The sequence below is a fragment of the Rana temporaria genome, chromosome 5 (assembly GCF_905171775.1).
Source record: "Rana temporaria chromosome 5, aRanTem1.1, whole genome shotgun sequence".
Classification (NCBI taxonomy): domain Eukaryota; kingdom Metazoa; phylum Chordata; class Amphibia; order Anura; family Ranidae; genus Rana; species Rana temporaria.
This window is the reverse complement of record NC_053493.1, coordinates 186,157,713-186,177,360: the sequence shown is the minus strand read 5'-3', so window position 1 is coordinate 186,177,360 and position 19,648 is coordinate 186,157,713. Positions and strand designations below refer to the sequence as shown.

General features: G+C 43.9%; 1 protein-coding gene across 2 annotated transcripts in view; it reads right to left on the bottom strand.

Annotated features, from left to right (window-relative positions):
- The window catches only part of LOC120940528 (polypeptide N-acetylgalactosaminyltransferase 12-like), a 276,779-nt gene that overhangs the window by 15,228 nt on the left and 241,903 nt on the right, over window positions 1-19,648 (bottom strand). Inside the window, exons 8-9 of one of the 2 annotated variants that reach the window (XM_040353446.1) lie at window positions 15,374-15,487; window positions 7,418-7,573 (exon numbers count right to left, since the gene is read on the bottom strand). In XM_040353446.1, coding sequence (XP_040209380.1) covers window positions 7,418-7,573; window positions 15,374-15,487 — 270 coding nt within the window. The remainder of the gene's footprint in view (window positions 1-7,417; window positions 7,574-15,373; window positions 15,488-19,648) is intronic. The other variant, XM_040353447.1, reaches the window with a different exon arrangement.

Below are 19,648 nucleotides of genomic sequence, written 5' to 3'. Positions count from 1 at the left end.
GTTTTCTAAGTGCGTGCCTGAGCTGTAAATATCTGAATAAGAATTGTTGTGGGAGGGAGAACTCCCTTCTTACCACTGAGAATGGCTTGACTCCACTTTCTGTTAAGATCTGGGAAAGGTACAACACCCCATACAAGGCCCACACCTGAGGATCCGGTACCGAGGTCAGTTCTGGCATACCTCCATTAACCCATAGTGGCGTATGCGAGTGGGTATGTGATCTATTTTGTTTTTTAAGGGCTATGTCCCATATTTTTTGGAGATGTATTAGCATTCCTGCTCCAAACTGTGGCGTTTTACATCCTCCCTGTCCCCTCCTGAATACTGCCTGGCAGGGAGTGTGGAACACACTTCCCGGTTTATTGCAAACCATCGACCCATATCTCCTCGACTCATTTTTATTATAGTGATACAGATGAGATAGTTGTGCCGCTACATAGTAATCTTGAATGTCTGGGAGGGAACATCCCCCCTCCAACGTGGGATTCTTAAGTACATTACATGCTAACTTATGCCTGCCCGATCCCCATACAAAAGAGTTTAGTATTGCCTCCATCTGTTTGAAGACCTTCAGTGGGATATATAAGGGAGCGTGCCATATCATGTATAGGATTTTGGGTAGTAAGATCATCTTAACTAAATTGATTCTTCCCATGACCCCCAAAGGTAGCCTCGTCCATGCCTGGGTTCTAGATTTGATGATCGCAAATAGAGGGTCTATATTAAGGGATACATAGTCTTGTAGATTTCTAGTGACCATTACTCCAAGATATTTGACCTCTGCCACCCTTTGTAATGGCAACTCCGATTGAGTCTTCGATGGGGGGAACTGATCTAGTGGGAGGATTTTAGATTTGTCCCAGTTTATTTTGAGCCCTGAGAATCTGCCTATGTCCTCTATGATATTTAGTGCCGCCGCCAGTGAAGGGCCCTGGTCCGCCAAGTAGAGAACCGTATCGTCAGCGTACAATCCTATCTTTTCCCAAGTGTCACCTTTTCTAAGTCCGGTCACCTCCGGGCACGTCCGTATAGCAATAGCCAGGGGTTCCACCGCCAGGGCATATAATAGTGGAGACAGGGGGCAACCCTGCCTCGTACCCCTCTCCAGGGAGATCTGGTCCGAAAGCCAGCCATTGACAAAAAATCTAGCCTTGGGGGTCTGGTATAGAAGCTGTACCCATTTAATGAAATTTGGTCCAAATCCAAAACACCTCAAGCATTCCCACAGGTATGGCCATTCGACAGAGTCGAAGGCTTTGGCCGTGTCTAACGCCACCACTACTCTCGTCCCCGTATTGTCATGTTGGGCTTGAATATTCATAAATAATCTGCGTATATTCATTGCTGTATTCTTTTCCGGCATGAACCCGGTCTGATCCGAGTGCACCAAGGAGAGAATAACCTCATTCAATCTAGTAGCCAGTACCTTGGCCAGGATCTTAATATACACCGGCAACAGAGATATCGGTCTGTATGACTCTGGGTATTGTGGATCCTTGCCCGGCTTCGGGAGCACGATGATCTGGGCCTCCTGCATAGAAGAGGGAAGTATTCCCAGTTCAAAAATGGAATGGAACAAGTCCTTAAGTCTAGGGACTAAAATCTCTGAGTACGTGGTATAGAACTCCAAGGGTAGGCCATCCAGTCCCGGTGCCTTAGATTTGGCTAGCTGCGACACTGCATTATCTATATCCTGCGTGGTGATTGGGGCCTCTAATATTTTAGCTTGTTCTGAATTCAATCTGGGAAACTACAATCTATGCAAATAGTCTCTGATTTCCATTGGCGTATTGTGGCACTGTGATCTATATAGGTCCCCATAACATTTTTGGAATCTATCTGCCACCTTCGGGGGATCTGCGACTACCGAACCATCCGGTTCTATCAGAGATACCACCACCGGGGTCCTGTCCTCCATATGCGCCAGATATGCCAGCATCTTCCCAGCTTTTTCTCCATGCTCATAAACCCTGGCCTTACCAAAAAATACTCGCTGTTTAGCTTTTTCCATAAGTAGTTGTGATACCACCCGGGATTGTAACTTGACCCTAGTAAGGTTTTCTAGAGATGGCTGTACATTGTAGTCCCCCTCCATTTCCCGCAGCACATTCTCAGACATGTAAACTACTGCTCTCGAGGATGCTTTAAGCCTATTTATTCTATTGTCTATGATCCTTTGTGCGTCCCAGTGCCCATTAACCCAGGTTGCGTCCTGCCCTTCCGAAAAAAAGAACGTCAGCTCTGTAGTCACACTTTCATGGTCTGTCAGGGCCGTCAGCCAGTAAGGATTGAGTCTCCATATCCTCTCGGGTGCAACCCCTAGCAGGGACATCTGTACCCAGCACGGGGAATGATCCGAGAGGGCACGAGGGGCAAAGCCCGCTCCCACCACTCTCGGCAACAGGGGTTTTGACATCAGTATGTAGTCTATTCGTGACATAGTAGCGTAACTCGCCGAATGACACGTATACGCTCTGACCTCCGGATTTCTATGTCTCCAAACATCTACCAATGCAAATTCCTGAAAAAGTCTACTCAGCCTAGTCTGTCTAGTGACCCCCTCCCTCCTTCCCACACCGGCCGGACGATCCATATGTGGATCCATGGTCATATTGAAATCCCCCATCCACACAGCTGGAACATTCCGGTGTCTGGCCATAAATTCCAAGCCTGCAATCACAACTTCAGAGCTGTATGGAGGGGGGACATAACACAGTATCAACACCATAGGGACACCACCAATTAATGCATTTATGAACAAATACCTCCCCTGCTGGTCTGACTCCAGTGTTACAAGCTCAAATGGGGTGGCCTTAGTCACCAGCAGCGACACGCCCCTGGAGAAACTGGTATGCGTGCTATTGTAAGCCCAGCCAATCCATGGACGCTTCAGAGCAGCCTGTAGATGGCCTGTAACATGAGTCTCGGTTAGGGCAATCACGTTAGCTTTCTGAGCTTTCAAATATGCGAGGGCAGCCGTTCTTTTAATTTTATCTCTTACCCCTCTGACATTCCATGTAAAAAATTTAATTGTAGTCATGTTAGCATCATATATACATTTCTCAGCCTACCCGGCCCATACCACACTTCACTGGCCATCTGCATCTTCTTTTGGCTCCCGCACACTTCATTCCCTCTCCCGCACCCCCGTACCCACCCCTTCACATCTCCATAATACATTAGACCCATTCTTACCCTTTGGAGGCCACAACGGTGACCCCGCCCATAGGCAACCTTCCCCCCTCCCAGCCCATCACCCCCCAAACCTGGTGTAGGCATATGGTTCCCGAACAAAATAACAAAAAAAATTGTCACAAAAAAACATCCAGCTTTTAAACCTAGCTGGAGGCACATATCTTGCTTCTGTGAATAGGAGTGTTGCATCATACTTTTCCATGGGGACGATTGTCCACTGATCCAGGCGTGGATCTAGCGCGGTGGATAACAGTACTCCCAGGCAAAAAACAGGCCTGGGCTCCTCCTGTACATAAGGATTTAGTGCGTCAAACTGCACAAGAAAACCGTCTCTATTGCTATTATCGGTTTATCCATTTAAGCACCAAGCCGGTGGCCCCTGTCCCTGGACCAGGCCTTCATAAAAAAAAAGGGTTGTTTAAAGTAAAAACTAGTAATAAAGGGGGCACACTTATAAGGAAGTCATTCGTCTCCCCCCGAGCCCGGGGGGAGAGGCAACGAGGGGGGGCCAACTCCACTCCAGCCCGGCCTCCCACGAATTATAGGATGAAAACAGATTGTGGGGGAGAGGGGGGGTTGGAAAGAAAGCATGTCACCGCATGTCCCAGGGGTGTCTGTATAGCATCACTGTCATACCCCAGAATGATCCAGGACTTCGGGTCCCCCCTGGGATGTCATAGGGCCACCTTCCCCCCACCTCCCCCATGTAAAAGTACTCACGGCCACTCAGTTGCAGGACCATTCCTGTCTTCCCTTCCGATCCATCCATGCTACGGCCGCAGCAGGTGTGTCAAAGAACTGGGCCTTTCCATCTTCCTCCACTCTCAGTCGGGCTGGGAACAGCGTGGAGTATCTGATGTGCAGCACACGCAGTCGGCGTTTCACTTCCTGAAATTGCGCCCTTTTCTTCTGTACCTCACTTGAAAAATCCGGGAAGACTGCCACCTGGCCATTTCCCAGCTTGATATTCTCCTTCTCTCTGGAGAGCCGCATAATGGTGTCTCTGTCCCTGAAGTTCAAAAACTTTGCAATGAACGTGCGGGGGGGTGCTCCTTCAGGTGGGGGCTTAGCTGGTATCCTGTGCCCCCTCTCCACCGCAAACATCACTGAGAATGCTTCCCGTCCATATGTATTAATCAGAAGGTTTTCCAGATAGTCGGCTGGTTCTCTGCCCTCTGCTCTCTCCGGCAATCCAATGAACCGCAAGTTACAGCGGCGGAGTCTGTTCTCCATTTCATCCTGATGAGAATGGAGCTGGTGCATTTGGCGCTTTAGTTCCTCCGTTTCCTGCTGTAAGGGGTGCAGAATGTCCTCTGCCGTCCCGATCCGGGTCTCAGCCTCTGTGACCCTGTCTCTTACTGTGGCCAGATCCTGTCTCATGAGTGAGATGTCCATTTTCACTTCGTCTATTTTGGTAGTCAGGGTGCCCTGCAGCGCTGTGATCGCTTCCAGCACCTTCGCCGTGTCAGCAGCCTGGCGGTCCTCTCCCTGCTCCTCGCCGGCGCCATTTTTGGCCAGGTCTTCTCCGCCGTCATGCCTGTATTTGGCCTGCTTGTCGACCGCAGATGATAATTTCTTTGGCGGCGACATGGTCTCTCCACTCCCCGGACCTTCCGACCGGTATCAGTTCAGTTTTAGCCCCAGGATATATGCACAAACTGTCAACCAGGATTCTATAGCATGAGGAGCTCTGTCTCCACGCGTCCTACTCCATTGCCTGTCAGGCCACGCCCCCACACAAACAGTGTTATTAGCAGACATAATGAAAGGTCTTGGAGCAGACCCAATTAACACCTCAAAAGCATGTGTCCTCACATTGAATGAAAACACTCCACTGACTTGGTGTGGGTCAGAATAACCATTTGTAATATCTCAAGATATCCTGCAATATGAATTATCAGTTATCAGTCACATCTCCTGTAATTTATAATTAATATTTCTCAGTCACCCTATGCCCAAAAGGGGCACAGGGTGACCATAGACCCAAGAGTCATTAGTGACGCTGGCACAGGAGTACCCCCCATCCTTCAAAAGTCTCTGGTTGTCACGGGTCATTCCGTTACAACCATGTATTCAGTATTATTGTTTCCCCATGAAAAAAGCTACCATAGCGTGATACTGTATAAAAATGTTATAATAAAACCAAGTATGTGAAAGTAGATAAAAAAAGTGTGTCAAGTAAATATCGAGCCGGTCGGCTCTCGCTATCCGCCCGTAGCTTGCGGGACCCTTTGCGTTCGTTGTCGGTGATGTCAGCATGTGAGTGTATATACTTGGTTTTATTATTACATTTTTATACAGTATCACTATGGTACTATGGTACTATGGTACTATGGTAGCTTTTTTCATTTTCATCCACATGCGGAAACGATCTCCCTAAAAAGAGATCAAACCTGTCGGTAAGCTGCATTGATATCTCAGGTGGAGGACCTTTCATCTATCTCATTGCCACACTTTTCTTTGGTGTTTATTGTTTGGAGTCACTGTGAATTTCTCTTTAGAAGACTGGTGTAACCTTTATGAACTATGTATTCCACTATTCTGTGAAGAATTTTTTCATATCTGTCACGATTCATCAATTGGGAATTGATCATTGGAAAGAATTTCTTGTGTTATTTCAATCATCATTGAGCATTACTTGATGCACATGTCAGTATTGATTTTGCAGCACAGCTCGTTTTTTGTTCATATGTTTCTGGTGTGTGTATCTCACATAAGAGTCGGTTCACACTAGGGCGACACGACTTCCAGCGAGACTTTCAGAGGCGACTCCGACACGACTTGAGTATGAACCACAGGGTGATCTGGGGAGATTTACAACACGACTTGAAGTCTTCTCCAGGACAGGAGACTTTCCAGTGGCCAATCAAACAACAATCAGCTCTAGGGGAGGGAGGGGGAGGGAGGGAGAGGTTTGCCTGAGAAATGTATGTTATCTTCCTGGAAAGTCGCTTCAGTTAAGACAGTGATCAGACTTGGAGGCGACTTCCATTGAAATCAATGGGTACAAATCGCCTACAAGTCGGATTGAAGTAGTACAGGAACTTCTTTTGAAGTCAGAGCGTCTCGAGTCGTGTGTATTAACACCGCTCCCATTCACTTGCATTGTTTTTCTCGACAGCGCGACTTGGGACGACTTGAGGCGACTTCAAGTCGGATCCCAAGTCGCCCCAGTGTGAACCGGCTTTTAGAGTTGCAGCAGCATATTCACTAATTTGTATATAGTCTTACACCCTTTGGGTTCACATATTTGCTTATTATTATACACCCTTTTGGGTGTCACAGACAGCACAGTAATTCACCTTGTTTATAATAAATACATAAGTGGTCCATATAGTGAACTTGGTGTTGAGTTATTCACTTCATCATAGAGGATGTATGGAGGAAAATAGATTTCATCTGTAAATACTGAAAAGCTTCTTCATAAGAGTGTGAAAATGTGTAATAGACTCCTCAATAGTTGGTTCTGGCCAGCTCAGTGGATTTTTCTAGGAAAGGCCTGGATTATTTCCTGGATACACAAAACATATCTGGATACTAATATTTATAGGTAAAGTTGATCCAGAGAAAATCCGTTTGCCTCTTGGGGGATCAGGAAATATTTTTTACCCTGCTGGTATTGGAGCATTGATCAATCCTGATGTACTCAATTCTGGAGACCCTAAAATGCCAAGTCAGTACAGATACCCCCAAAATAACACCTTTTTGGGAAGTAGACACCCTAAGGTATGTAGTAACGGGGCATGGTGATTGTTTTGGAGTTGTAATCTTTTGTCACAATTTTTTGGAAAATTAAGAAATGTAATTGTTTTTTTCCCCCATTTTTTTCACACCATAGTGACCCTGTATTTTATTTTTTATTGCTTCTTACAGTGATGACCACTGTATAAGCAATCATTTTTACAGTATGAATGACATTGTGTACTATTGTGATAACCGATTGGCCACAGCAATCATATGGTACAGATCTTCTGTGATTGTCTCTGTACCCTGTGATCGTGGTGACTAATTACAGAGATCATATTAGTTCACAATGGATATGAATGACAAGCCATTGTTTACAACTGACATGTGATCGCTATTATTGGTCACAGAATCACTTGGTACCAGGACTGTGCATAGCTCCAGAAATTGCCTATAATGTGCATGGACACATAGGCTAACATAAAAGCTCAAACGCCTGTAGAAGATTCTTTTTCAAATTTGGCTCAAAAAAACATACCTCTCTGAAAATAAACTTCTGGTTTTCAGGCACCGCCTGGCCATTTTCTCGACATAAATACATTGTCAAGTGATCAGAGTCCTGATCTACTGCTACACATCCTTCAGGCTGGCGCGTGTTGTATCGAATTTCATTGTACGATGTGTATTCAAAGAACTGTAGAAAGATAAAAAATTATACACTTTTTAACCAGGAATACCTCTGCTCTTTAATACTTTGCTACTTCAACCTTTATCTTCTAGTATATCCAAGATATTTGTTTGCCTTTAGTTACTTAAAGAGCTGAAATATGTGAAATTCGATTAAATATAAATATACCTATATTACAACACACTTTTCTTTTTTTGTATTGTCTACATTGCACATAGTACTAAAGAAACAAATATTAAAAATTATTTGATCTATTGTAACATTTACCAATAATGCTTTTAATTACATTTTTACATAATCGATGTTCATTACATGTCAAAGAAATCTGTGAATGTTCCCTTTGATGATCATAGGTATGCCAGATAATGTAACAAACATCCCACCTACTCTTACACAAACTAATTTACAAAAAACAAAACATTCACAAAAAAAAATAAAACATCTAATCCAGCCTCCAGCAGACATGGCTGATCTCACCCAGCAGAGCTGAGAACTCAAAATCCCATGAGTATCCATTCCAGCATATACAAGCTCACTATGAAAGGTCTTTCTTTAAGGCCCCGTACACACGAGAGGATCTATCCGCTGGAATTTATCCGTGGATCAGTTTCAGCGGATAGATCTGCTGGTGTGTACAACCCAGCGGATATTTATCCGCGGATATTTTTCGGGCCGATGGATTTCCAGCGGATCAAAATTTCTTAGCATGCTAAGAAATCTATCCGCTGGAATCCAGTCCAGCGGATTGATCCGGTGGTCTGTACAGACTCACCGGATCAATCCGTCCGATTCCATCCCTCGCATGCGTCGTAATGATTCGACGCATGCGTGGAAGTCCTTATATTACAGCGTCGCGCACGTTGCCGCGTCATCATCCTCCTAGCTATCTGGTTGTCACTCCGTATTGATGGTTCATCTGACTATTTACTTTGAGGACTCTTTTTCTTCACTGGTGAAGGAGCATCTCACATTGATCACGTCTGTGATCCAACTTTTTTCACTTCTTCATCTATGGACTTTTGATAGAGGGTTCATGTCTAGGTTTTTTTTTTTTTTTTTTTTGCATGTACAAGATGCCTTGCACACATTCAAGGCACCCAGTGCCAGAGGCAGCAAAATTACCCTAATACAGCATTGAACCTCCACCATATTTTACTGTAGGTACAGTGTTCTTTTCTTTGTAGGCCTCATTCCTTTTTCTGTAAACAGTAGAATGATGTGCTTTACCATAAAGCTCTATCTTGGTCTCATCCGTCCACAAGACGTTTTCCCAGAAGGATTTTGGCTTACTCAAGTACATTTTGGTGAACTGTAGTCTTGCTTTTTTATGTCTCTGTGTCAGCAGTGGGGTCCTCCTGAGTCTCCTGCCATAGCGTTTCATTTAATTTAAATGTCGACGGATAGTTGGCACCGACATTGATGCTCCCTGAGCCTGCAGGACAGCTTGAATTTCTTTGAAACTTGTTTGGGGCTGCTTATCCACCATCCGGACTATCCTGCGTTGCAACCTTTCATCAATTTTTCTCTTCTGTCCACGCCCAGAGAGATTAGCTACAATGCCATGGGTTGCAAACTTCTTGATAATGTTGCACACTGTGGACAAGGGCAAATCTAGATCTCTGGAGATGGACTTGTTACCTTGAGATTGTTGATATTTTTCCACAATTTTGGTTCTCAAGTCCTCCGACAGTTCTCTTCTACTCTTTCTGTTGTCCATGCTTAGTGTGGTACACACAGATACACAATGCAAAGACTAAGTGATCTTCTCTCCTTTTTATCTGCTTGAAACAATCTTATTTATCCACAATTTTGAAAGGGTACCAAGAATTTTGACCAGCTCATTTTTGGAGTTTTGTGTGACATTATGTCCAATTAGTTTTTTTGTTTTGTTCCAATACACACAAAGGGAATAAACATGTGTATAGCAAAACATGTGTTACTGCAATACTTTTCTGTGAGAAATACTTGATTTTCTGGAAAAAAATTCTGGGGTGCCAACAATTTCGGCCATGACTGTATATGCATCCCAGGTGTTGCATATATATTTTTACACTGTATTCAGTTTAACTAGATCCGTCACTGTAATTCTCTTCATAATATACTGACAGGCAGGCAGGTGATTGTGCTAGCTGCAGTATGTTCACTTAGTGTACTGTGTCCTTTGCACAGTGTGCACCTAAAGCATATCTGAATACAATTGCTGGTGTTCTCATACAAATACAGGCAGGGACCTCCAGTATTCAGTTTTAGTGTCCTTTGCACAGTGTGCACCTAAAGCTTTCCTGAATAAAATTGGGAGGTATAAAAGGAGTTTTATCCATGCTACAACAAGGGGGCCAAAGCCATACATCAGTAAGACCCAAAACAGATATGGCCATTCCACACTGTCGAATGCCTTGCAAGTGTCCAAAGACACAATAGCACGAGTGGGAGGACAGTCATGTGGATATTGCAGGTTGTGAAACAGCCTGCGGATATTCATTCTGGTGGACCTGCCGGGGATAAAGCCCCCTTGGTCAATAATGACCAAGGACGTGACTACAGTGTTCAAATGTTTTGCCAATATTTTGGCCAGAATCTTAACGTCCACATTAATAAGAGAAATTGAACGGTAAGATTTGCATTTAAGTGGGTCCTTACGGGGTTTTAATAGAAGTACAATCAAAGAATCTTGCACCGTTGGGAGGAGGATCCCTAGAGCTTTGTTATAGGTTCGCAAAAGAAAGGGGCACAAAAGGTGTTTAAATTGTGAGTACAATTCAGTCGGGAAACCGTCTAAGCCCTTATGTGCAGGCATTTGTGAAATGGCTGCAGCCATTTCCTCAACCAAGATAGGTGCATCCAGCACATCACGCCCCTCTGTTGACAAGGAGGGGAGAGATATGTCAGCCAAGTAGTCATTCAATTGTGAGTCATTGTAGTCAACCCTAGAGGTATACAGGTCTTTGTAAAAGCATAAAAATGAGTCTAGGATATCCCCTGGGCTGTCACTGATGGGGCCTTGAGCAGTAAGGATACGTGGGATGGAAATGGAAGAATGGTCAGGTCTAGTGAGATATGCCAAGAGACGTCCAGCTTTATTACCATGTTCAAATCATTTTTGTGTGGCATGCAACATGCGTTTTTGCGTGAGATCTAACAGACGGAGTTCATACTCCCTACCATGCCTCTCTCGTGTCGGAGGCAGGGTTAGAGGCATAGGCAGACTCAGCATGTACCATAACAGTCTCAAGTTCTTCTGTAAGCATCCGGTTATTTTTGCGCAAGACCCCTGTGATGGACATGAAAGTGCCCCTCAGAGTTGTCTTAAACGCGTCCCATTCAGTGGAAGGGTCTACTTTTCCCAGATTATCCCTCCAATAATTTGTGATGCCTGTCCTGTCCTTGGATCCAATATAGCATTAAAGTCCCCCATATAAAGTAAGGGGCCAGGGGGTCTAGCCATCAGCTGAAGTGACAGTCTTAGTGAGTACCTCCACCGAAAAAGGGGGGGGGGGGCACATCAATGTTCACCAGGGTAAAGGTCACAGTAGAAATTTGCAAAGTAAGAACAATAAACCGCCCATCAGGGTCGGTTTTAATTTGTATCGTCTCAGCCAGGAGAGATTTGGCTAGAAAGATGGAAACCCCCCTGGATTAATTAGTATGAGTGGCATGATAGGAGTTCGACAACTACGGCCGTTTTAGGGCCTTGTTTTAGAGCCTGTAAGGCGAGTCTCTTGGAGGCAGATGATGTGCTGGCAACATTTCTTTTAATACTAAAAAAGACCAGAGATCTCTTCTGGGGTGAATTTAGACCTCTAGTATTCCAGCAGACTATCCTTAGGGGCTTTGCCATTGTAAAACATGCAGTAGTAAATAAGCACAAAGTAACATGCATACAAGAATATAAAATGACCAGACAGGCCGCGCCACCTGAAGATACATGCACATGACTAAAAAAGTGCGTGGATCCGCCATCAGGACATCATGAGCCAGCAATGAAATAAAAAACATTAATAGTCCACCATAGGCAGCAACCTGAGAAAAAATATAGGAGTCAAAAAGTGCAAAAAGGAACACCAACAAAGTCCCAGAAAGTCTAGATAAAATCCCTTGCCCCCCTCCTCGCTCGGCCAACCCCAACATAGTGAGCCTTGGATCCCTGTACTGTAAAACGAAAACCCCCCTCCTTTAACTGAGGGAGAGCTGTACTGTGGCCTTGCCATTAACTGGTATGGGTGACTCCCGTGCAGTATTGTAGGGGTGAAGAGCATCACTTTCCAACAACAGATGCAGTAGATTGCAGAGTAAACAACTGGCAGAAGTTGTAGGAGGATAGGCCTGTTAATAAGGAGGAAGTTCAGTCTATTAGGATTAAAGATGGCAGGGTAATAGTTCTCAGGCCTATTGCAGGGAGGCGTACCATACATTCACGCGCTCCTAAGGGGACGTATTCGGAGCAGTATAAATCCTATATCATCAAAATCCGCATCCGACAGTGCAGTCAAAGTAAACGAGTTCTCCAAAATGGAAGGATGGACATATCCATAATCAGGTCAAGGCAAACAGAGGTAGAATGCAGGGGCCTAGGACCACAGGTATTAGGCAGCCCTGTGCCTAGGAAGAACTCTGTATCGATCACTGAGCCAGGCCATAGCCTCCTTGGGGTTGTTGTAGAAGTGCACTTTACCCTCATAAATGATGCGCAGCTTGGCGGGAAAAAGCATGGCGTAGGAAAGGACCTCCATACGTGGGCGGGCCTTCACTGACGCAAAGGAGGTGCGTTGTCGCTGGACATCTGCTGAAAAATCGGGGTACACTGAGATGGTGTTGCCATTGTATTTAAGTGGACCCTTCTTCAGGGCCAGGTGCAGAATAGCAACTTTGTCTTGGAAGTTGAGGATCCTTGCTATAATGGATCATGGGGGTGCTCCAGAAGGTGGGGGATGCGGAGGGGTGCGGTGAGCACACTCAATGACATGTGAAAAGGATGGTGCGTCAGTCTCAAAAATGTCTCTCAGCCAATTATATAGGAATTTTTCTGGGTGGGAGCCCTCTGCCCTTTCAGGGAAACCAACAAAGCGGAGGTTTTGGTGTGGAGGACCACCATTTTCCCCATTAGGTCCCGCACCGTAACAGCTAAGGGGTGTACAACATCCTCAAGGGAGCCGATATATTCTTCAGCCTCCCCAGCTCTGTCCCTTAAATTTTGCACATCTTGCTTCAGGAGAGAATAGTCCATGCAGACTGATGCAATCTGTGCAGTGAGAGAGGCCTTGCAGTCCTGTATAGCATGCATGATGGAGGCCAGGGTGGGCTCAGCAGGAGGAGAATCAGGGCCTGCGCCATCCTCACTGTCTATGGGGGAGACCTGAGACTGCAGGGGGTCTGGCTGTACACCGTGGGGAGCAGGGGCAGAATCACTCACCAGAGCCTGTGATTTCTTGTGAGGCGTGGAGATGGGTGACAGCAGCAGCATGCCATGCTGCTCTGCCTGTGTCCTGGAGCCGTCTTGCCATGTGAATCGGGCCAGCTGTCACGTCGTGGATGCTGGCGTGGGTGGCCCATATTTCACTATGGATGCCAGCCTGGAATGTTCGCAATACCGTGGGGAGTATTTAGAAAGTTGGTCCGGTGCAAATCGGACTTAGGATGCCTGCAGGATGCCACTCGAAAGACAGAGCTGAAGTCTCGCACGTCTGCTCCCTCTGCCATCCGGACACACCCCCTGGAGGGAGATTTCTGCAGCATATTTGGCAAGCACAGAATCACAGTATATAAAAAACCATATGCAAAGTGTTTGGAGAGAAGCTTCAGAATGGCAAAGATGCTTTTTATTACAAATTATGTGAGCAGACTGCAGTTCCTCTTTAACAACTTATCAATTATGATCACAAATAGTGTATAGTGATATACAGAGGCCAACTACAAGTTGCGCTGTAATTTTAAACAGTGCATTGTTTTTTTTTCCTTGTTCATAAGGTTGCCCTTTTTTTTTTTTTAAATATATAATTTTTATTAATGCCCAACATGGGCTAAGACAAGTCGGTACAAACATATACTAAGGGACATTCAAGAAACAAATAACAGAGAGAAGAAATAGGGAGGGGGGAGGGGGGACATCATCAACATCACAAGGAGGGAGGAACAAGGCAGGGGTCCTGCACATTCTCTAAAAACGTATTGTATATCAATCGACTAGTACCCCTTTAAGCGACACCGTAGGGCTGTGGGCCCCTGCTAACACCAAGTCCTCCATGCAACAACAACAAAGGACTAACAACCCCGGTCACTCCAAAGTTTGCTCTTTTTATATTTTTATTTTTTCCTTTTTGTCTTTTTCTCACTTCCTTATCTGTTTTCGCTCTATTGTTGGGAAACAGGAAAAGGGATGTGGCCTATAAACATGTCATATATACTGTACAGTGACCCCCCCCTGGTCAGTCATCAGCACTTACCCCATCTAGGTTGCAGGCATTGCTTCCTCCAGGCGGTATCTCCTCCTCCCGGCGACTTCCCCCTATTATCCTTTAGGCCAATCAGGTGACGGGTCTCAGGACCCGTTTCTTGATTGTCCGGGAGCAGTATCAGGAAGACAATAGCGAATATTAATTCGCTATTGTCACACAACTCAGTGGGCTCAGAGCCCACCCTTTTTTGAAGCCTGTTAGAGCCTCTGGCTCTAATCACATGCTTCTAAAAGAAAACACTGGAACCCATGCGTCCAGCACCTCACATGTAGATTAGGGGGCCAGATGCATGCATTACGGGCCATCACTGATACTGTATCTCTCTGGTGATACATTACTGCCCACTTTGTGAAAGTGATCATCAGGTATACAGCCACCACATCACTTTCAAATCCGGAATCAGCTGAACAAGCAGAACACAGGCTGATGGCTACAGCAGCAGCCATTAGCTTGTAAATAAAATGTTCACTTTTTGGATGTACATCCAAAGACTGGAACTAATTAAGGGAGGGGTTATTTACCTTTCCAACAGCCAGAATCAGGTGGAGCCTAATAACTGAAATCTGCTGGCTGCAGGGAGACACCCCCTGGTGGCCTCCGGAACAGCGTCCTTCAGTCCTTGTAACATGTGGAGGAGTGAGTATAGCCACCCCAGGAATGAAGTGTGTTATAATGCAAGAATGCAAGAATGCCAATTAAAAATAAAGGGAAAATAGCCTAATGAAAAAATAAGTTGCAACTTATTACATTTTTGTTTTTGGATTTAGATAAGGGACACTTGAACCACTTGTACCACTTGAATTAGCACAAAGATCCACAGCATTCAGCGCCCAAACATTGACTATTCTAATTTACCTTTGCAAATGTTTTTATTTTATTTTACATGTGTAACTGAATAATTGTGATTGCTTAGTAAATTAAATTAACCATGCCTATAATAATATAAACCCCAACAGGCTCAATACACAGGCAGCAGGTGGTAACCTCTTATAGCACAATTGGAGCATTGACACCCCTCCCCTTCACTGGGAAGATCAGTAGAGTGTACTGTTGCTTCTCCTACCCCAGCTCTTACACAGCTGAGAACAGAGGAAACAGAGGGAATGTGATCACTTCTAAAAAAAAATAAAAAAATAAGGTATTTATGATTCATATCTATACACAAATGTTTTGCCTTTCATGTCTATTTTCAACTGAATGGGTTGTCTTACAAGGTGATAGTTCACAAAACATATACATTTCTTAAAAACAATATATGACCCACATTTTTATTTAAAACTTCTAGATAGAGCTGAACAGCATTTAAACATGTATATAGTGTGTTTAGCATGAAGAAAGCAGATTACGTTCTTACCTGATTCTGCCCCATACCATGGCATGGGTATAAGATAATTTTCTGTCCGGTGACTTCATTCTCACTAGGAGGATTATAGTCAAAGCAGTGGTTGGCCATCCCTTTACTTTTGAGCTGCAGAAGAAGTCATATGTTCCCATTACAAAAAAGAGACGGTGATTAAAAACTCCTTGGTATTATATTGTAACTATTCCTAATAGGAAAAGAAGAAGTTTTACCTAAATAGGTACAGTAAAAGCCCTGGTTTGCACCAATGCAGCTTTGAAATCACACTACTTCAGTGCGATGTTAAAGCCAACTATCAGTGCAATTTCAAATGTGCCTTGCTGACATCTGTGCAACTTCATTTACCAGATGTCATTGCAATATGAATAGAAGTAGGGCTTAAGGGACCCCAAAGACCCAAAAGTCCAAATAGCAGAGAACTGCAAAAGGGGAGCAAAAAGGACTATAGTGGTATAGTGTGAGAAGATAAAGTCAGAAGAGTAATTATATAAAAATATATACATTTATTAACATAATAGCGACAAAGAAAATTTAATAAAATACATCAAGACAAAAACAATACATCACAGTGAACATTTAACTTGACCAGCCATACAGAGCACGGGGCTAGAGTAGTCCCCGAGGGGAAAGTCAAAGTGAGGGCAGAGATCACGTAGAGAGGAGTCTCAACTAGTTTCGCATTGCTCCTTCACTACTCCTGTTTCTCTCCTTTATAGGTTGCCTCTGTTTTGTGAGACTTGTATAGTCCTCGCCTTATTTCAGTCACTGTTTTTACACAGGTACATCCTTTTCATTTTGTCCCTCTTCTCCCCTTTCCCTTGCCCCCCCACCCTTCCCCCATGTTCTCCCCCCCCCCTTTTCCTTCCATTTCTCCCTCCCCCTTCCCTCTTTTCCCATCTATTGTTCTCTTTTTCTGCATCTTGCTCGCCTGTTTCCCTTTCTCTTTTTTCTTTCCGCTCCCCCCTTCTCTTTTTCCCCCTTTGGCTTTTCTCCTTCCCCCCTCTTTCTTCTCCCCCCCCTCTTTCTTCTACCCCCCCATTTTTCCCTTCCTTCCTCCCCTCCCCCCCTCACTTCCTCACTACCTTCACATTCCACCATTTCCCTGTCACGATTTACTCTTCACTTCAGCACCTACCACGGTCAGTATTTTGTATACGGCTATATTTATCAGTCCCACTTACAGTGCTTCCCCCTATATTCCCAGTCAAACAGGTTTTCTCCATATCTGTCCCCCTCGGCCGCCGTGGGAGACTGTTTTCATGGATGGCCTTGATGCCCGAGCTGACGGGATTTGTTTTTAGGTAAGCCACACAGCGTTTGTCCCCCAATGTATATACTTTATTTTTCTGTACAAGTATAATTGGTATTTAACTCTGTTCTTTGGCAATTAGTTGGACCATATATGTATTTGCATATTGTTATTTAACCCTATTCGCTGACGAAGCGACTCAGTCGCAAAACTAGTTGAGACTTCTCTCTACGTGACCTCCGCCCTCGCCGTGACTTTACCCTCGGGGACCACTCTAGCCCAGTGCTCTGTTTAGCTGGTCTCGTTAAATGTTCACTGTGATGTATTTTTTTTGTCTTGATGTATTTTATTAAATTTTCTTTTTCGCTATTATGTTAATAAATTTATATATTTTTATATAATTACTCTTCTGAGTTTATCTGCTCACGCTGTACCGCTATAGTCCTTTTTGCCCCCATTTTGCAGTTCTCTGCTATTTGGACTTTTGGGTCTTTGGGGTCCCTTAAGCCCTACTTCTATTCATATTGATCTTTAGGATGATGGTACTACTAACTTTATATGTCATTTACCAAGAGGTTAACAAATAAATCAGATGTCATTGCAAGTCATACTGAAATTGTACACAAATAGTGCAAGACCCAGCGGTGACAGGGTGCCCCTGGAAGGCTTTGTTCTAAGGCAAGTTTCACATAATTTGAAGTTTCCCATTATGGCTTTACCTTTCAGGTTGCAAAAAAAAAACAAAAAAAAAACACAGCGGTTTACTACCGCTGTAAGTGTTCCTCGCTCTTCAAAGGTTAAGCACCTCTGTTTTAGAAGGTGCAATTTGGCATTGCAAGCTAATATGAAGTCTATAATCTATCAGAATACCCATATTCTTTATTATCATCGACTCCGCAGCTGTTCTCCTAGTATGTAGCTGCATGCATGCTTTTAGCCCACAAGTGTGACTTCACTTTTTTTTTTATCTTATTGCCATTTTTAAGCATAAAGCATAACAAAAAGCATAACAAAAAACATAACAATAAAACAAAACAATCTGCATAATAAGACAGGAAACAGTATGCCCTTACAGGGGCTATAAAAGATGATCTCTTGGGGGCAGGGGCGGGCCGGCTACAGAGGCTGATGGAAGCAGCTTGAGAGAGCTCTGCTACAAATGCTCCCATAAAGCAACCTACCATGACTTAAATCTTCCCTGAGAGCACAGGCCCAGGGGACATCAGAGATCACCCGGGGAGAATGAGGAAGAGAAAGGAAGGTGGGGGGACCCCGAAAACTAGGAGATTGCTTCAGCCTGGCTGGGACACATGGAGTTAGCCAAGATTGCCCTGGCTCCTCCTCATCTCTACACAGCATGAGGCAGCAAGGTGAACATGTTGCAGAAGGAAATGTATCAGAGGCAGAACTAGCAAGGAAAGATGTGCATGCCCAGGATGACACCAGCAGCCCTCTGAAGCAGAAGAGGCAAAGCGCTTCACCTGAGGAGAATGTAAGTGCTATTATACATGACAATGCTATTATAATGAAACAAAACCCCTATGATGCACAACTTATAGCTATACCCACTACAGGTCAGCATGTCTCTGACACAACTATTCAACATAATAATGTCTCCAAGAGGAGCACTGCAGTATGATATGAAGTGTTTTATAAATCAATCCAAAAAATAAATAGATACACTAGAACAAGTGGAGTATGGGGAAAATAAAATATGCGATTTTACGGATGCACACATGTTGCAGAAGGAAATGTATCACAGGCAGAACTAGCAAGGAAAGATGTGCATGCCCAGGATGACACCAGCAGCCCCCTGAAGCAGAAGAGGCAAAGCGCTTCACCTGAGGAGAATGTAAGTGCTATTATACATGACAATGCTATTATAATGAAACAAAACCCCTATGATGCACAACTTATAGCTATACCCACTACAGGTCAGCATGTCTCTGACACAACTATTCAACATAATAATGTCTCCAAGAGGAGCACTGCAGTATCATATGAAGTGTTTTATAAATCAATCCAAAAAATAAATAGATACACTAGAACAAGTGGAGTATGGGGAAAATAAAATATGCGATTTTACGGATGCACACAATAAGCTGGTAGACGCAAATTTTGAATTATAAGATGAAATTAAAAACCTCAAATTGAAGGTAATTGATTTGGAAGATCGTTCAAGAAGGAACAATGTAAAATTCCGAGGTATTCCGGAGAATATTAAACCTTTTGATTAAAAACACTTTCTAAATGAGAGGATATCTATTCTATTACATAAAAAACCCACATCAGGAGCTCATGATAGACCCGAGCACATAGACTACCTAAACCCAAACATATATTAGAAAAGTTACCCAGAGATGTGATTGCAAAAAAAAAAATGTTTTTTTCCGAAGTGAAGGAGCAACTTATGTATTTTGCAAGACATAACACACCACTACCTGACCCATATGCAGGAATAATATTGTACTCGGATCTTTCACAGGCAACTATACAAGCACACAAAAATCTCAATACAATAACTAAAATACTTAGGAATCACAAATTCATCTATAAGTGGGGTTTTCCTACAAAACAAATGCTGAAAAGAGATGGAAAAGAATATACCATCATTAAAAGGAAGATGGCCTGAAACTTTTGAACAAATGGGGCTTATTACCTCCAAGTGAAGATAACGCATGGGAAAAAGCCACACCGGGAAAAAACCCACAACAATGGCAAACTAGCCACAAATGACACACTTTCTTCATTATCTATCTATGGATCTGCCTCTAAAGCTTCATACACATGATTGCACTTTTCCGTGGATTTTAGTCCGAAGAGGCATTGGCCGTGAACTTGGTATGCATACACGGCAGAACTTTTTCAGCCAACATTCACTAAATCACGTGGTTTTTCAGCTCTTTACCGCCAACCTTTGGGCAACTTCTGCTATTGTTGATTGCTGATCTTTAGCATTGGTTCTGAGCAGGCTTGTTTGTACTTTGGACTTTAGACCAATGGAATAGTGTTCACATGAT